The sequence below is a fragment of the Ogataea parapolymorpha genome, chromosome II, assembly GCF_000187245.1.
Source record: "Ogataea parapolymorpha DL-1 chromosome II, whole genome shotgun sequence".
Lineage (NCBI taxonomy): Eukaryota > Fungi > Ascomycota > Pichiomycetes > Pichiales > Pichiaceae > Ogataea > Ogataea parapolymorpha.
The window spans coordinates 470,585-487,451 of NC_027865.1; the positions used below are offsets into that span (position 1 = coordinate 470,585).

Sequence of the window (16,867 nt, forward strand, 5' to 3'; positions counted from 1 at the left end):
ACCTCAAGCAGAAGCAGGACCATCTGATGAGCCAGCAGGCCGCCGCCGTGGCAGCTGCCTCCACGGTCATTAACGGCAACAACACCTCGATGACGGGCACGCCGGTGACGTCTGCAGCTCAGGATATCGGTGTCCTGATGCCCCAGCAGCAACAACAACAGCAGCAGGCGCAAATGGCCCATCCACCGCAGCAGGTTCCGATGGCCCAGCAGCAACGGGTCAACGCTCGCATGCAACAGCCCCAGCAGCAGCCCCAGCAACAGCAGGGCCAGAGCATGCCGATGCATCCTCAGGCGGCCGCCCAGGCCCAGATGAACACGCTCAGGCAGCAACAGATCGCGCAACAGGCCCAGGCTGCACAGGTGGCAGCGCAGGCCGTTTCGCAGAGAGGGTCCCCGTCGAAACGCCAGAGGATGGACACTGCTGGTAACGGCAGCGCAACAGAGATCAACCAGACCTCGTCGCCCAACATAGCCATGAGCTCTCAGCAGCAGCAGCAACAGCAACAGCAACACCCGCCAATGCCAATGCCGCAGGGAATGATGATCCCCAACCAGTTTGGTGTTCCGCAGCAGTACGCCATGTTTGCTGCCGCGCAGGCTGCTCAGCAGGGCCAGTCGCAGCAGAAGTTTAACCAGTACATGATTCCAAACTTCCAAGGCCAGCCCCAGCAGCAAATGCTGATGCACCAGCAGATGCACCAGCAGTCTGTGCACATGCAGCACGACCAGCAGCATCCTCCCCCTCCTCCGCCAAACGTGCCTCAGCATTCACAGACTTTCTCGAACCCTAATGACTTCTTCCACGAGATGCCCAAGCAGAACAATCCAGGAGCCGCCAGGGTGAACGATACCGCCATCAAAGACTACGAAAAACAGCTCCGCCTGATGGAGTCGCAGAATCGCAGACGTTTGGACGTGCACCGCAACGTGTCGGACTCCAAGGACCCGAACTCCCCTAGCAACGCGCAGTTCACCGAGTATTCGGCCATGCTGAGCCAGATGCCGCCGCAACACGCGGCCGCCTCGATTATGCAGCAGAGAGCATCTCCGGCAACAAAGGCGTCTCCAACCACCAAGTCGCCTGCCAACGGGGCAGGCCCACCGGCCAACGGCAAGCAAAAGAAGGCTCCGCGCAAGGCACGCAAAAATTCGTCCTCTGTTCCTGCCACGCCGTTGACCCCGGCCAACAACCAGCCAACCCCTCAGACAAACATTCCTCCTACTCCACAGAACACCACTCCACAGCAAACTCCTCAGTCGTCCACAGTCGCTGCTTCTCAAGTGATGGCTGGCAAAAAAGGAATCAAGCGAAAGAACAGTATCACCACTCCAACCATTAAGGAGGACGAGCCATTTATCCTATCGAGTACAGCAGGCAAAACCACAAACGGCTCGTCGCTCAACAAGGTCCAAGGACCCGTTTCTTCGTCTTCGTCGCACATGGGTTCTGATGTTCCAAGTTCTGCCGTCAACGACCAGGCCGCATCGACCTTTTTGCATGACTTCTCCACCGCCTCTAATGATATCTTCGATTTCGACTCACTTCTCACGGCGGACCAGGAAAATGCTGGCAATTTGGGCCTCACGGAGGTCTTCAACTGGGGAGAATCTGTCGGAACCGGAGATCTATAGAGCGTTTTAGCTTTTGTATCTTTTATTTCACTACCGGTGATGTGTTTACGTACTGTACATTACTTTCTTTTTGGCCGCTGTTTGACCTCTTCCTCCTTGCAAGGGTGCAGTCTCACCACGTTAGGGTAGTCAGGCCGGTTAAACTCGTGGCCCTTGCTCCAGTCGTAGCTCAAGGCGTACGCAAAGATCGTTCCTGTGCGGTTGAACCCGACAACCGGAATAGTAGCACCCAGCGGCGGATAGCCCTTTAGTCTGTGCCGTGCGTCCTTGTCCCAGAAGTTGAACGTTCCATCCGAGCCGGCAGTGGCAAATGTCCCGTGCACAGGGTGGAACGCAATCGAGTTGAGAGAATATATGTTCACCTCCTTCGACGCCGTCTTCTGTTCTCTCTGACATTTGAACGAGAACCCAAACTCCTTCTGCTGCAGCTCGTCCACGTACTGGATACCGCAACGGCCCTCAATCGACCCCACCGCAAACCCATCACCCTTCGGATAGCACGCGATCGTTCTCGTCTGGTACTTGAGCGGTGACATGCTCTGTCTGAAGATCTTGTCCGGATTGTTCAAGTCAATTGTAACAATGTGACGCTCAGCAGTGCCAACAACAAGCAACTTCTGCGACGAGTCCATCGCGTACACGCGCTCAGGCATGTTGAGCGTGCAAATCGGGTTCTGCTGCCTCATGTCCCAGTACTTGATGGTCTTGTCCCACGAGCCACTCACAACACACTGTGTGTTAGTAGGCCCGCACTCCACATACCGCACCACCCTAACCGTATCGTTGTGTAGTCCTATTGTCTGCTGCTGCTGAGACGCGAGATCAAACAGCCGCACCTGCTTGTCAGCTCCTCCACTGATCACCCTCGCACCGTCCAGAGAAAACCGCGTGCTCAAAACGGGGCCCTCGTGCTCGTACAGCGCGCGCCCCTCTACCTGTCCTGTCCCCGTGTTGATCTCGTAGATTCTGTTTTTACGGTCCCACGACGACACGGCCAGAAACTCAGCGACAGGCGAAAACGCAAGATCCGAAATCGAGTCCTCCGGCCCATTGGGGACCACGATGTCATTTTGCAGGTCCTGGAGAGTTCCAGCAGACGTCACAGTCCCGGTCCCCGAAGACCCGCCTAGGGAGCTCGTGCCAAACGCTCCTAGTGACCGAGTTCCAAAAGACATTTGTGTATTATTTGAGAAAAAAAATAGCTCTTCATCTAGACGGTTTTTTTTCTTTGTTGCTTACGTCGGAAATTACATAATCTAATCAAGCTTCAACAGCCGCAGCTTCAGCAGAGCATCGCTGATGCTGGTCTCCTCCTCGCCAAGCACAGGGCTCGACGTCTCAGCGTACGTCTCGACCGGTCTTCTGGTGGCCTTCAACAGCACGCTTTGGTGGGCAGTGATGGCGTCAGCCAGTCCGATCGGGTCCTTCTGGATATCCAGCTGCACAAGCACCTCGTCAGTCTGTTGCAAGTTGCACTTCTTTCTCAGTCTCTGGATTCTGTTGATCAGTTCTCTGACAAGACCCTCCGATTGCAACTCTGGGTACATGTTGATGTCCAAAATGACCAGCACGTCTCCCTCGGTTCTGACCTCCTGGCCACCAGAGACTTTGTCTTCTGGCAAGCCTCTGAGCACAGCCAAGTCCTCCTCCACAAGGTCGATACCTGCCACCTCGACCTTGCCGGTCTTGAGGAACTCCTTGACCTCGTCCGAAGTTAATTTAGGAAGAGCGTCTTTGACCTTTTTGGCGTCTTTTTTCAGCTTCTTGCCCAGCACCGGCCAATCGGCAACCGCCTTGTACTCGACGCCGAATTTGTCTTCGTCGGATGTGATGACCAGGTCCCTGACGTTCAGCTCCTCCTTGATGTAGCCTTGCAATGCCTTGACATCTTCAAGGTAGCCTGGATCAGAGTGCAGCACAACAAGCTCCTTCAAAGGGGTCTTGAGCGAGATAGTCTTCTTTTCTCTGATGTTTCTGCCCAGGTCGATAATCTTCTGCATTCTGGACACGGCAAGCTCAATTTTCTCGTCGATCAGAGAGTCGTTGACAATCGGGTACGACAAGAAGTGCACAGAGTCGGTGTTCTCGCCGTATTTCTTCAACGTTTGCTCCTCAAACAGCACCTTCATTCTGCCGTAGATGTTCTCGGCCAGATATGGCGTGAACGGAGCCATGGCTCTCACGAGAGTGAACAGCGCTTCGGTCAACGTGTTCATGGCCTTCAAACAGTCCTCGACACCGTTCTCTCCCTTCAGTCTCTTTCTGTTGAAACGGATGTACCAGTTGGTCAGCTCGTCAATCAGATTCAGCAGCTTAGGAACAACCGTGTACAGTCTGTACTCCTCCATCTCAACACGAATGAACTTGATGAGCGACTGAATCGACGCCAACAGCCAGCGGTCCATGACGTTCTCGGATCTGGACTCTGGGTCGTACTTGAAGTCAATTCCTTCGTTCTTCTTGAGCAAGGCAACCTGTCCTTCCAGGAACTTGTATGAGTTCCACCATGGCAGCAGAACCTTGGAAACCACCTCCTTGACACCTTCTTCCTTGAATTTGAGCGTTTCGGCTCTCAAAACAGGCGAGTTGATCAAGTACAGTCTCAGGGCGTCAGCACCGTACGTATTGAGCACGTTCATTGGGTCTGGGTAGTTCTTCAGTCTCTTGGACATCTTCTTACCGTCAGCAGCAAGAACAATACCGGAAACAATAACGTTTTGGTATGGAGCCTTGCCAAACAGATGGGTTCCCAGCACTGTCAAAGTGTAGAACCAGCCTCTGGTCTGATCCAGACCCTCGGAAATGAAATTGGCTGGAAACGCGCCCGTGAACCTTTCCTTGTCCTCGTCGAACGGATAGTGTTTCGAGGCGTACGGCATGGATCCAGATTCGAACCAGCAGTCAAACACATCCTCAATTCTCTTGAGAGTACCCTTGCCCTTCTTGGAAGGAATCGTCAGGTGGTCGATATTTTCTCTGTGCATGTCTGTAATGGAGTAGTCGCCGGTCAATTCTTTCAGCTCAGCCAAAGAGCCAACACAGACAATCTCCTCGAGATCGTCCGAAACCCACAAGGGCAATGGAGTACCCCAGTATCTCTTTCTAGAAACGTTCCAGTCTCTGGCATTGGCAATCCAGTTGGAGAATCTCTTATCCTTGATGTTGGAAGGAACCCATCTGGTTTTGTCGACAGCCTCCAACATCTGGGGAACGATGTCCTTGACTCTCACAAACCACGAAGGAACCGCTCTATAAAGCAGCGGAGTGTCGGATCTCCAGCAGAATGGGTAGCTGTGTCGGATCTGGGACGCCAGCAAAATCCGTCCGTTGGCAGTCAGATACTTGATGATTTCCTTGTCGGCGTCCTTCACGTAAAGTCCCGCAAAGTCGGTCACTTCCTGAGTGAATCTTCCGTCGTCGTCGACAGGGTTAGGAGGAGCCAGGTCCTCATTGATGACGCCTGCCTCAGTAGCAGCCTCGAAATCGACCTCACCAAAAGCCGGCGCCTGGTGGACAATACCGGTACCGGAGTCGTCTGTGACAAAGGTGTTGCAGTACACTCTGAATCCGGTGTTCTTGAATTTGTCGTAGAAATAGTTGAACGCCGGCTCGTACTTCCAACCATCCATCTCTTTACCGAGAATTTTGCCAACAATCTTGTACTTTGCCTCCTTTGGCTTCTTGTACAGGCTCTTGATCAGACCTTCAAGCATGATGTAGGTGACATCCTTCTCCTCGTCGTAAATCTTGGCATACTCAAACTCGGGATGCACACAGAGAGCAATATTAGAAGGCAGGGTCCATGGAGTGGTGGTCCAGGCAACAAGAATAGTCTTTGGATCGTCTTTTAATGGGAATCCAACGGTGACTGCTGGATCGTTAACTTCCTTGTAATTCAGTTGGGCCTCAAAGTTCGATAACGAGGTGGTCACACCCGTGGAGTACGGCATAACTCTATAACCTCTGTAGACCGCTCCCTTCTCGAACAGCTGCTTGAAAGCCCACCACTCGGACTCCATGAACTCTGGATACAGCGTCTTGTAATCGTTGTCGAAATCAATCCATCTTCCGAGTCTGCCAATGGTTTTTCTCCACTCCTCTGCGTACGTCATCACAATCGACCTGCACTCCTCGTTGTACTTGGCAATGCCCATGTCCAGGACGTCTTGTTTGCACTTGATGCCCAGCTTCTTGTCGATTTCGTGCTCCACAGGCAGCCCGTGGGTGTCCCAGCCAAAGCGTCTTTCCACGTAGAAGCCGTTCATAGTGGCGTATCTCGGAACAATGTCCTTGATGGTCGAAGCGAGGATATGGCCGTAATGGGGAGTTCCTGTTGCAAACGGAGGACCGTCGTAGAAGGCAAACTGCGGCTTCCCTTTAGTCAGCTCAAGAGACTTGTGGAAGGCGTTGATCTCATTCCAATAAGCCAGAACCTTCTCCTCCTCTCTTGGGAAGGAGAAAGACTGCGGTTCTTCTTCAGACATAGTATGAGTGAGTCTTATTTTGAATCGCCAACGGGGAAAAATTTGTCAACGAGTGGCGCTGGTGGCGGTGAAGCGAGAGTGGAAAATTTTAGAGCTGAAAAAAGATTGATTATTATTTCAGCCGATAATGTTTGGTCCATTCAGAATGTCGCCCGTGGCGCTGGGCGGTTTGCTATGGAAAAAACCATGGAGACTCTCAAGGTTCCAGAAATACAGACACAGAAAGAGAATGCAGCTTGTGGACGCCAACATCCAAGCCTTGTACGACGGATTGCAGGCCAACGGAATGTCGTCCAAGAGAGTGGAGCATCTGATGACCGAGTACCCAAAGGAGAGCGAGATGACGCCTAGAAACAAGTACACGGTCTTCAGCAAGTACGCAAGAAAATACAGAAAGGGAATCCACTTTGTGCCGAAATGGACCAAGATTCCTCTCAGAAAACAACCTCTCAATGTGTAGCCGTCGTTCGGCCGCTCTCTATTGTACATATGATAAATACACTGCGCATGCTCATATATTATCCCAGATGTATTCTGAAATGAACATCTCGTCGTAGCCCTGATCGAGGTTCAGAACATTAGTTTTCTGCGATTTCTTGTTGAGCACCAGCACCTGCTTGCTGTTGAAGTCGAGCTTGAGTCCGAGGCTCTCGTAGAGCTTGAGTTTGAGCGCCTTGCTGCGCTCCGAAACATTTTTGTTTGCGTCTGTCTCGATGCTGTGCTGCTCGAGCTCGGCCAGCTGGTTCTGGAGGTTCTCCAGTTTGACAAGGTCTTGATTATACTTCAACTTGAGCGCGTTCAGTTCCATATTAAGACTTGTGAGATGTTTTGCTATCGTGAATATGAGGTCTTCCACCTTGAGCAGTTCTTCCTTGACCTCCTTGGACTTCTGGTTGTTTTTCAGCTCTTCAATGGAGCTCTCAAAGTGCTCCAGCTCACGCTGCAGCTCGTCCAGCTTATCTTGATGTCTATCTAGCTCCTCTTGTCGCAGCGATTCTAGCTTTTTCAGATTATTATTGATTGTGTCTATGGCGGAGAGGTCTTTCTGGATATCAAAGAAGCTGCGGATCTGCACTATCGGCAGACTGAGGCCAGGAAACTGCGTACCCATCGATAAAACAAATAATAAACAAACAAAATTTATCTGGGGCCAACCCTTGCACCGCAAAGACTGGAAAGTGAGAAAAATACAAATTATTAAATTTGACTGATCAGCATGGACCGCAAACGCGTAGACGGCCTCCCTCCATGGATGCTCACGCCGAAAGAGGAAAAAGAGGTTTTTTTAAACTGGCGAGACAACACCTGGAAAGCATGCGACCAGTTTGTGCAAGGTAAGTAGTGAACATCAGGCCACCGACTAATGTCTAGACTTTGTGAAATGCGAACATATGGCTGGTTACGGAGTGTGGTTCAAATGTCGCAAGCAATCCACCAAGATGAAAGAATGCATAAAATCGCGCCAGAAGCAGGAGTATGTCGACGAGGAGAGAGACAAATTTATCAAAAAGAAAATGGAATTCTTGAACCAGCAGCGGGAGGGGCAGCGGAGAGACAAAGCAGAATAAACATCAGCCAAAGCTCAAGATGCGGAAATCTTGGGGTAAGAAAGAGGAGTAGTGTGACCCCGTTTGAAACCTAGTCATAGCTCGGTCATTGATAATCGTGAGGAGATGGAGAAAAAATTGAGTTTTCCACCTTTTTTGCTGCACTGCTAGAGAAGCAATTCTGCCCAAGCTGCAGCATGTCATGGCCGGCCACTGGAGTATATAAGGACCTGGCACCCTAGTACATAGCCAATATCATTTTTCCAATATGTCATTTCTCGATAGGTGGGTCTACAAGAACAAAACAAGACAAAACGGTGTCAACAATACGGGCACGCACTATAATCCAACCACAATCACTCCTCAGGAGCAATTCAAATCTTATCAAGGCCGCAGAAACTCCGACACACAGCCAAATCTAAAAAACGTGCCATACACTTATTTCCACAAGGACGAAGTGATCAACGTGCGTGGCGACGATGGCCAGATGCACGGCATCCGGTCGACTACCGACGGCTACATTGACGATAAGAACCAGAAGCATATAGTGGGCAGCCTCCAGCCGGACTCGTGGGCAGACCGAAAGGGCTCGATCGGGTCGATTGGCTCGATTGGCTCTGTGAGCAGCGAGATGAACGAATGAGCGGTTTATTTGTTCCAAGATTTTATTACACTATGCTATTTATCTAATTTGAATTTATGGGCCTCAATATAATAATGCCTGGCTAATTTTTCGCGGTAGTGTCTCTGCCATAAGCTTTTTATAAGGGGCATCTATAAGAATGCATAATCGTAAATTTATTTCTAAATATGGATCGGTTCAATAATCGACGGAGGTCGTCTGATTCAGAGAATATTCCTCTGAATCACGACAGAGAGGTGCCCCAGATTGAGATCTCGACAGACTCAAACAACATCTCGAATCTGCCGCCTCGAGAACGGTCTTCGTTGTACGATATTGACGATTCGAAATCTTTTTCCAAGTCACGGATCTTGCCCAAGCTCACTGTCCACACTGATCTTCAATCCGAAGACGATCTTATAAACATCCTACAGCAGCCGTCGCCGCAAAGAGGTCATTCTCGCAGCTTTGAGGTCTCCCCTTCGCCTACAAGCTCGCGTTTCCGCAACACCAGAATTCTAGACAATGACCGCATACCCATTCTTTTAGACGAGGAGATGGACTCTGATTTTTCGGAGGGCCTGAACCTGGCTCTGGCAGAGACCAGCGACCTGTGGATGCCTCTCAGTGAGCCGTCAGACGCCTCCTCGCTGGAATCGGGCCTACACATGCGAACGGGAAACTCTCATGATCTAGAGTCCGGAAACGCAGATATCGAAATGGCGGATCTCAGTGGCAAGCTGGACGTGCCGGAATCAACCAACATGTCGCGTTTGGACGTGACGTCCATCCAAACAGGAAAAAGTCTGGTCCAGCCAGTGACACCTACCTCGCAGATATCGTCTGTTTTCCGCAAGTTTTCGCAGCGGCTGAACGCTCGGGGAGACGAGCAGGATGGCGAGATGGATCTCACCGACGATATTGACTTGAGCGAGCGTCGAGACTTTGTGGATGACGACCATATGCATTGGGGTGAATACTCGGATTATGAGGATGATCTGGGGCGTTCCACCCACTCGAAGAACAGTTTGGCGGCCAACCATTCTTTGCAGACTACCGTGCTACTTCCCAGCGAGCAAGACGACGTTTCGTCGCAAGAAACTCAAGAAAAAGAGACTCCTCGCTTATTTGGCAAGTCATTTGGCATTTTCGGACCCAACTCGAACTTCAGAATATGCTGTCTGCAAATCGCGCGAAAACCGATCTGTGACCAAATCATTGCGCTGCTTTTGATATCTCAAACAGTTTTGTTGACCATTCAGCAGTGGAAAGTCGAGGCAGGCTACGTTCACAATGGAGGGTGGACCTGGGTGGATTATATTTTGTTTTTCCACTATGTGGTGTATACGGCGGAGATATTGGTCAAATCGGTGGCATTTGGCTTTTTCGACGACTCACAGATGTTCAAGGAGTTGAAATTGGAGAAGAAAGAGAGCTTATTGCGCAGATACCTGCGAAAGGCCGGCGAAAAACTCCATCTAACACATCCCAAGGCAGCGGACCAGGACTATGCGCAGTCCCGGCCACTCAGAACAGTGACTGTTCATGGAGCAGAGACAGAGCCCGCCAAGCGAACGCGAGCGTTTCTGAGGTCCGATTGGCACAAGGTGGACTTTATTTCTGTGGTGTCGTTTTGGATTTCGCTTTTTATCAGCATCCGCAAATTGGACATAAAGCATCAGTGCATGATTTTCAGGTCGCTCATGTGTCTCAAAATTCTGAGACTGCTCAACATCACACATGGAACCCGGTTGATCCTCAAGTCGCTCCGCAGAGCAGGCCACCAAGCTTCAGATGCCACTATGGTTCTGTGTGTCTTTTGGGTGCTTTTTGCCATCATTGGAGTCCAGTCTTTCAAATCGTCTTTGAGAAGACACTGTGTCTGGACCAATCCTAGCAATAGTACGGACATTTACGAGAACTCCATGCAGTTCTGTGGATCTTACCTGGACCCAACAACACTCAAAGAAAAGCCATATATCCCTGGACACAACGACCAGACGTTTCCTTATGCCAAGGGTTTCACCTGTCCGGTGAACTCGAAATGCATCTCTGGTGAGAACCCATACGGAAACACCATAGGATTCGACAACATCTTCATTTCGTTGCAGATGGTGTTTGTTATCCTGAGTGCCAACACGTTTACGGATATCATGTACGACACCATGGACAGTGACGAGATGGCTGCCTCTCTATACTTTATTTTTGGCATTTTTATTCTAGTGGTTTGGCTGCTGAGCCTTATTGTGGCCGTCATCATCAACTGCTACCGAGTCCACATAGACGACATGAAAAATGCACGGCAGTCACGCAAGACACGCATTCTGGCCTGGGAGTTTGATTTCAAAGCGTTGAGTGCCGCATACGAGGACTACATGGCACACCACGACTACCTGCGGAAATTCTGTTCCACTCGTGCGTTCTTCAACATTCTGGTTATAGTAGATCTCATCAACAAGGCGCTGGTCTCCACAAAATACGACGATCAGAGCTGGAGAAGATTGAAAACCATGGAGCTGGCAATCACTGTGTGTCTGTTTGCAGAAACTGCCATCAAAATGGCACTCTTTGGCCGAAACATCAAGGTCTATTTCTACTCGCTGAGAAATATAATTGACCTCTTGCTGGCCATCTCCACCATGGTGATTGCAAACTTGCAATTAAATCCAGAGGAAGGGCCTTATGGGTGGACGTCTGTTCTATTTATTTTCAGGTTTTACAGACTCGTGGTCGCTAGGGGTCTGCTCCATAACGCCTGGAAAGCCGTTTTCTCTAACTTCAGGCCCTTCATCGACCTTGGCATTTTTTTCATCCTTGTGCTCTACCTAGTGGGAATTGTTTGTGCGCGTTTGTTTGAGGGACTTGTTCCCGTTGACGAGTATCTGGAGAGCGACCAGCTGATCATGTACAACCTGCCCAATGTGGTGCTTTCGCTTTATACCATCACCACCACCGAAAACTGGACAAGTATCTTGTATCTTGCCCAACAGTGCAGTAAGAACACCTTTACGAAGGTGTGTGTTGCGGTTTATCTGATTGGCTGGTTCATCTTTTCCAACATGGTTGTCCTCAACATTTTCATAGCCATCATCACTCAGAACTTGGGTGTCAACGACGCCAACAAGAAACGGATGCAAATCAAGCAGTTCTACCAGAAACTGGTCCGCGAACTGAACTCAAACAAGCATGTTGGTCTCTTTGACGACTTGAGAAGCCAGTGGTTCAGAAGCACGAGAAGGAGGGCCATCAGCACGTCGCAGATGATCGAACACATGACGCATCTTCTGGAGCAAAGCAATATGACTCCTGGTGATTTTTTGGAAGATGAGAAAGAGAGGGAAAAGCAGCAACATAAAGGCCTGTTTTCTAGGTGTCTGAAGCTGCTGCGCAAATGGAAGCCGTACGCTCGTTTGGAGGAATACTGCACTAATTCTCACCTTTTCGTTTGGATCAGAGACTGGGTGATTTCTGCCACCACTTCGAAAGTCGACTTTTCGCTTGGATTTGACTACAGAGAGCTCGATGTGAACCCTGGCAGGAAAAGCTCGACTCGCGAGGTGTTCCGTCTTTTTGACGAAAACAACCTCGATCCAGACAAGGAGCTCAAACAACGCGCGTATCTCGACCAGCACGTCGAGTTCAACAGGACATTACACTACTTTTATCCCGATCATCCTCTTCGCCGGTTCTGTCAACGGATAGTGTCTCCGGCGTACGGAAAGAGAATGGACGGAGTCGATCCGTATCCCAAAGTCCGTGATGCTTTCTATGTCCTGATGTTTCTTGCGACAGTGGTGGTGGTTGTTTTGGCGTGCTACGTGACACCACTGTACAGGAAAGAAAACTTTATTTATGAACATCCATGGAATTGGGTCACCGAAGTGGATTTATTTTTCTCGATCTTATTCACGCTCGAGTTCCTGATCAAAGTGATAGCTGACGGATTTGCCCGCACGCCAAACGCTTACCTGAGGTCTGCCTGGGACGGTATTGATTTTGTGGTGCTGATATCGTTCTGGATCACCACATTTGGAGAAATCTACAGAGACTTTAATCTTGTGATCATTGTCGGCGAAGCAAGAGCCCTGAGAGGACTCAGATTGCTGACCATCACCAGAAGATCAAAAGAGTACTTCAACTACGCAGTGATTTCAGGAGCACGCAAAATGCTAGCTGCTGTCCTGATCTCCATGACATTGCTGTTTCCCTTCTCTCTCTGGGGTCTGCAACTATTTGTTGGAAAGCTGGCCACTTGCTCTGATAGCTCTTCGAACTACGACAACTGCATTTTAGAGTACCCCAACGAAGTCTTCAAATGGGACGTTCTCTCGCCAAGAGTGTACTCAAATCCGTACCTGAACTTTGATGGATTCGCCAGCTCGCTCTCATCTCTGTTCCAGATCATTTCGCTCGAAGGCTGGACTGATCTGCTGCTGAACTTGATGAACATCACTGCGCGTGGACAACCGCCAAGTACTTTTGCCAGTCCGGGAAATGGATTGTTTGTCATCATTTTCATTTTCTGCTCCATCGTCATCATTCTCAATCTGTTCGTCTCTGTTATCATCAATAACTACTCCGTCCAGACAGGAACAGCGTTTTTGAACGACAAACAGCGCGCCTGGTACGAGGTCAAACGTGTTTTGAGCCAGGTGCATCCCTCCAAACGGAAAGACGAATCTTCCATGAGCGGCTTCCGCAAAGCGTATTACCACCTCGTGGTGGATAAAAATAAAACCTACACAAGCATAGTGAACGGTTTCTATTTCATTCATGTGGTTGGTTTATTGGTGGAGTTCTACCCAGCAAATATTGCCGAAAACAATTTCCGCTACGCCATCACCACTCTGTCCACCACGGGACTCGCATGCGACACTGTGCTGACGCTCTATGCTTTGGGTCCTAAATTATTTTTCAGGAACGGCTGGAACATCTCGCGACTCATCATTGTGGTTGGTGCCTGTGTGATGTCGGCGGTCGCCTTCTTCGTTTCCAGACAATCTGTCTACGCTAACATCAACAAGCTGTTTCTCGTGGGAGTGCTACTTTTCCTCATTCCGAGGGTGGACACTTTCAACCAACTGTTCAGATACGCGTCTGCCAGTCTTCCAACGCTGCTGGCGCTGATATACACTTGGCTGGTCCTTTTTTTGGTCTATGCTATTGCTTTGAATCAGGTTTTCGGACTCACCAGACTGGGCGCGAACACGACAGGCAACAGGAATTGCCGTACAGTTACAAAAGCGCTCATTTTACTCTTCAGAGTGAGTTTTGGCGAGGGGTGGAACTACATTATGGACGATTTCAGAGTAGATGCGCCTTACTGCTCCAGTGCTGTCAGTCGGTACAGCTCTGATTGCGGCCAGAACGTCTCTGCACACATATTATTTTTTTCGTGGAACGTTCTGTCGATGTACATTTTCCTCAACATTCTGATTTCCGTGGTGATCAACAGTTTCAGCTATGTGTACAATTCGTCTGGACCTCATTCGCTGTTGACTAGAGAAGAGATCCGCAAATTCAAGAAGTCCTGGAGAGAGTTTGATCCCGATGGGTCTGGCTTCCTTGACCCGTCTCAGCTGCAACCATTTTTGAGCAGTTTAGACGGAGTGCTGTCTTATAAAGTTTACCCCGAGAAGTTCTCGATTCCAAATATCACCTCGCAGTGGATCACAAAGCACAGCAACGATCCGTATCAACTGGAGTACGATTTTGAGAAATTGGACGAGATCATGGCGACAATCGATTTCCGCAAGGTGAAGGAACGAAGACGTCGGTACAATAGATTAATTATCGAGGCGTATCTCAAAATGGTGCAGACCAGCGATGGGCCGAAGATCGAGTTCACCAAACTCCTACTTCAGATAGGCTACTATTCGCGGTTCCAGGACAGTACGTGTCTGACATTGGAGGATTTCGTCAAGAGGTACGTCCTGATCCAGAAAATCAACAAGGTGGCCAGGAAATTGAAGATCGAGTCGACGATTCAAATGGTGTTGTCTCGGCTGAGACTGTTGATTGGAAATCTGAACCAAAGCAGCAATCCACCGCTGCAAAGAATTAACCGGCGGGTCGCCACAGAGATTTTTGACCAGGACGATATTTATGGAACCCATGGAGACGATTACGACAATCCATTTAATAATAATGAGCTATACAGAAGTGTTTCGGAAACCAGTTTGAATCCGTTTAATGACCCGTTCAGTGACCCAATAGAGGAGCAAATCGTGCCGCCAGCTAGCAGAAGAAGCGAGAGCCATCTATAGCTAATCCACCTTCATGTCCAAGAGTCCCAACTCTTCGTTCTGCTCACGAGTTCTCTCAAATTCTTCCACCTTCATGTTTGGATCGTCGTCCGGTGCATACACGTTTTGGATGTACGAGGACGCCAATGGGTCTTCCATTATCACTGTGAACTTCATTTTTCCAGCAAGAGCGGTGTCGAGTCTCTCGAAGAACTTCTCCCAGTTGGCTTTGGATTCGGGAGTCATGGAGTCGGAAGTTTCCTGGAACACGCGGGAATGCAGCTCGTCTCTGACTTGGCGCAAAAGACCTTCCAAAGTGGTGAATCTTCCGCCAAGCGTTCCTGGAGTCAAATCCAGGTTGAGCTCGGGAATCTTCAGTCCACAGGTTTCAGACTTGAGAATGTCTCTGGTGAGATCTTCAGGGTCGTCACAATAGAGCGTCACACGTTTTCCGCGGTCAGGCACGGCACCTCCCGTCTTGACCTCATTAGATTTATATCCGCAACGTTCGCAGGTGGTGGACATAATAATCACGTCCTTGAAGTGAGGAATATTAACAACTTTCATATGAGTTTCGCACGGAGCGTAGCAAGAAGAGCATGTAGCGTGGAACACCTGCACCTCATTGGCAAAATTTTCAATATCTGTCTCATCAGACATAAATCCTGTAGCTCTGACTCTTTGAGGTTGTTGTTGCTGCTGTTCCTGCTCGTGGGCAGCAACTTCGTCCGCAGACACCAAACCCAGCATCACGTTCTGCTGAGGCGTACGGTTGTATTCAACAACAGACCATTTGTGCTGAGGCTCGCCCGGAACGTATTCGATCCAGGAGTTGCCAGACGGATCATCGATCAGGAACGTCAATGGCAAGCCCGTCTCTCCGTTGAGAACAGACCGTATTTTGGCGAGGAATTGCTCGATTTTTTCGTAGATTTCGGGCTGAACTTCTTTTCTTTGCGGCTGATCCATTTCGAGATCTTCCACCATTTCGGACAGAAGTCCCTCGACTGTAGTCAGCTGACCTCTCTTTGCGGGAATTTCAATGTCGAGCTCGATGAACTTACATGTGCAATAGTCTGACTTGACCACCTGGCGGTTGAAGTCCTCCTTGTTCTCAATCTTGAGCACGTACCTGCTACCTTTTTCGGCGATGGTGGAAGCCGGCTGGATCTCCGAGTTCTTGAATCCGCAGTGAGGACACTCGAAAGAGATCACCACTATCTCTCTGAAATATGGAATCGAGGTGAGCAGCAGGCGTGAAACTCCCGTCTCGTGGCAATTCATGCAAAGAGAATCGATTTCTTGGACAGGATGGCCCTGGGCGTCCTCAGCACCAGTCATTCTGATGCCATCGTTATCGTTTTCAGGAACCTGTTCGTGATCGACTTCCTCTGCGGCCTGTCCGACAGGCTGGAAGAATTCTTCTTTCTTTGCTTGTTGGTCTTCTCCCATACGTAATTTTGGTTTTTTTGAATTGGTAGAATCTGAAGACTCGTTCCGCTTCATAAAATTATTAAAATAATTTTTTTGGTGATAGGAATTTTTTCCGGAGTATTCCTGATTGTTCTTAGAAGTCTCCTTAGGCTGACTCGATTAATCCTTCGTCCTGGAGACTTTTCACAAAAAACTTGCGCACCTTGTCGTCAACGGCCACGTCCACAGGCAACTGGCCATCCTTGTCTGCCACTCTGAAGTCTGCCCCTAGTTTCACTAACTTCAATGCCAAATCGCCATGTCCTTCACTGAGCGCATGGTGAAGTGCAGTGAACCCGTAAATATCCTGAGCATTGAGCGGCGAGTTAGCCTTCTTGATCAGTAGCTCGCAGATCTTCTCCGCTCCTATGGATGCAGCACGGTGCAATGGTAGCTGCGCCCGCTTATCTTTTATTCTGGCACTGGCCTTACATTCCGTGACGAGGTACTCCACCACGTCGTAGTGGCCCTTACTCACAGCGTAAAATAGCCCCGTTTGGCCGCTGCTGGTGGCCAGGTTGACATCTGGAGCAGGGTCATGTTGCGCCAGCAGCTTCACAATTTCAAGGTTCCCCACGGAACAGGCAATGTGAAACGGCGTCCATCCGCTTTCGTCGACCATGTGGTCAATATCGATCTCGAACTGGCTTTTTGGAACAGCCAGCAGTCGTCTGACGATCTGCTCGTGCTGGAACGTACAGGCCCAATGGAGCGGTGTTCTGGAGTCCTCATCACTTTGAAGCACCAACCGTGGATCCTGGCTCATTAGCCCGTCCACAATGAGTCCATTGCCCTCCTGCGCAGCCTTGTGAAGCTCAAATGACATGATAACCTTTATATTATTTAATTAACGAAATAACGT

General features: G+C 49.7%; 10 protein-coding genes across 10 annotated transcripts; 5 read left to right on the forward strand and 5 right to left on the reverse strand.

Moving 5' to 3' along the window:
* Positions 1-26: 26 nt before the first annotated feature.
* On the forward strand, positions 27-1,634 carry HPODL_04792 (uncharacterized protein; the record flags this gene model as incomplete). The annotated part of the gene is made up of 1 exon (XM_014081142.1): positions 27-1,634. The coding sequence occupies one exon, from the start codon at positions 27-29 to the stop codon at positions 1,632-1,634; it is 1,608 nt and encodes a 535-aa protein (XP_013936617.1).
* Positions 1,635-1,693: 59 nt separating this feature from the next.
* On the reverse strand, positions 1,694-2,809 carry HPODL_04793 (Nucleoporin GLE2; the record flags this gene model as incomplete). Its single annotated transcript, XM_014081143.1, has 1 exon — positions 1,694-2,809. One exon carries the CDS (start codon positions 2,807-2,809, stop codon positions 1,694-1,696), a length of 1,116 nt encoding a protein of 371 aa, XP_013936618.1.
* Positions 2,810-2,890: 81 nt separating this feature from the next.
* HPODL_04794 (Isoleucine--tRNA ligase, cytoplasmic) lies at positions 2,891-6,118 on the reverse strand (the record flags this gene model as incomplete). Its single annotated transcript, XM_014081144.1, has 1 exon — positions 2,891-6,118. One exon carries the CDS (start codon positions 6,116-6,118, stop codon positions 2,891-2,893), a length of 3,228 nt encoding a protein of 1,075 aa, XP_013936619.1.
* A 127-nt stretch (positions 6,119-6,245) lies between these two features.
* On the forward strand, positions 6,246-6,578 carry HPODL_04795 (uncharacterized protein; the record flags this gene model as incomplete). The annotated part of the gene is made up of 1 exon (XM_014081145.1): positions 6,246-6,578. The coding sequence occupies one exon, from the start codon at positions 6,246-6,248 to the stop codon at positions 6,576-6,578; it is 333 nt and encodes a 110-aa protein (XP_013936620.1).
* Positions 6,579-6,629: 51 nt separating this feature from the next.
* On the reverse strand, positions 6,630-7,229 carry HPODL_04796 (uncharacterized protein; the record flags this gene model as incomplete). The annotated part of the gene is made up of 1 exon (XM_014081146.1): positions 6,630-7,229. The coding sequence occupies one exon, from the start codon at positions 7,227-7,229 to the stop codon at positions 6,630-6,632; it is 600 nt and encodes a 199-aa protein (XP_013936621.1).
* A 105-nt stretch (positions 7,230-7,334) lies between these two features.
* HPODL_05130 (uncharacterized protein) lies at positions 7,335-7,686 on the forward strand (the record flags this gene model as incomplete). The annotated part of the gene is made up of 2 exons (XM_014081147.1): positions 7,335-7,452; positions 7,490-7,686. The coding sequence occupies 2 exons, from the start codon at positions 7,335-7,337 to the stop codon at positions 7,684-7,686; spliced, it is 315 nt and encodes a 104-aa protein (XP_013936622.1).
* A 247-nt stretch (positions 7,687-7,933) lies between these two features.
* On the forward strand, positions 7,934-8,308 carry HPODL_04797 (uncharacterized protein; the record flags this gene model as incomplete). Its single annotated transcript, XM_014081148.1, has 1 exon — positions 7,934-8,308. One exon carries the CDS (start codon positions 7,934-7,936, stop codon positions 8,306-8,308), a length of 375 nt encoding a protein of 124 aa, XP_013936623.1.
* Positions 8,309-8,475: 167 nt separating this feature from the next.
* HPODL_04798 (Calcium-channel protein CCH1) lies at positions 8,476-14,553 on the forward strand (the record flags this gene model as incomplete). The annotated part of the gene is made up of 1 exon (XM_014081149.1): positions 8,476-14,553. The coding sequence occupies one exon, from the start codon at positions 8,476-8,478 to the stop codon at positions 14,551-14,553; it is 6,078 nt and encodes a 2,025-aa protein (XP_013936624.1).
* On the reverse strand, positions 14,554-16,038 carry HPODL_04799 (Zinc finger protein zpr1; the record flags this gene model as incomplete). Its single annotated transcript, XM_014081150.1, has 1 exon — positions 14,554-16,038. The coding sequence occupies one exon, from the start codon at positions 16,036-16,038 to the stop codon at positions 14,554-14,556; it is 1,485 nt and encodes a 494-aa protein (XP_013936625.1).
* A 73-nt stretch (positions 16,039-16,111) lies between these two features.
* Positions 16,112-16,831, reverse strand: HPODL_04800 (Protein with ankyrin repeats; the record flags this gene model as incomplete). The annotated part of the gene is made up of 1 exon (XM_014081151.1): positions 16,112-16,831. One exon carries the CDS (start codon positions 16,829-16,831, stop codon positions 16,112-16,114), a length of 720 nt encoding a protein of 239 aa, XP_013936626.1.
* Positions 16,832-16,867: the final 36 nt, after the last annotated feature.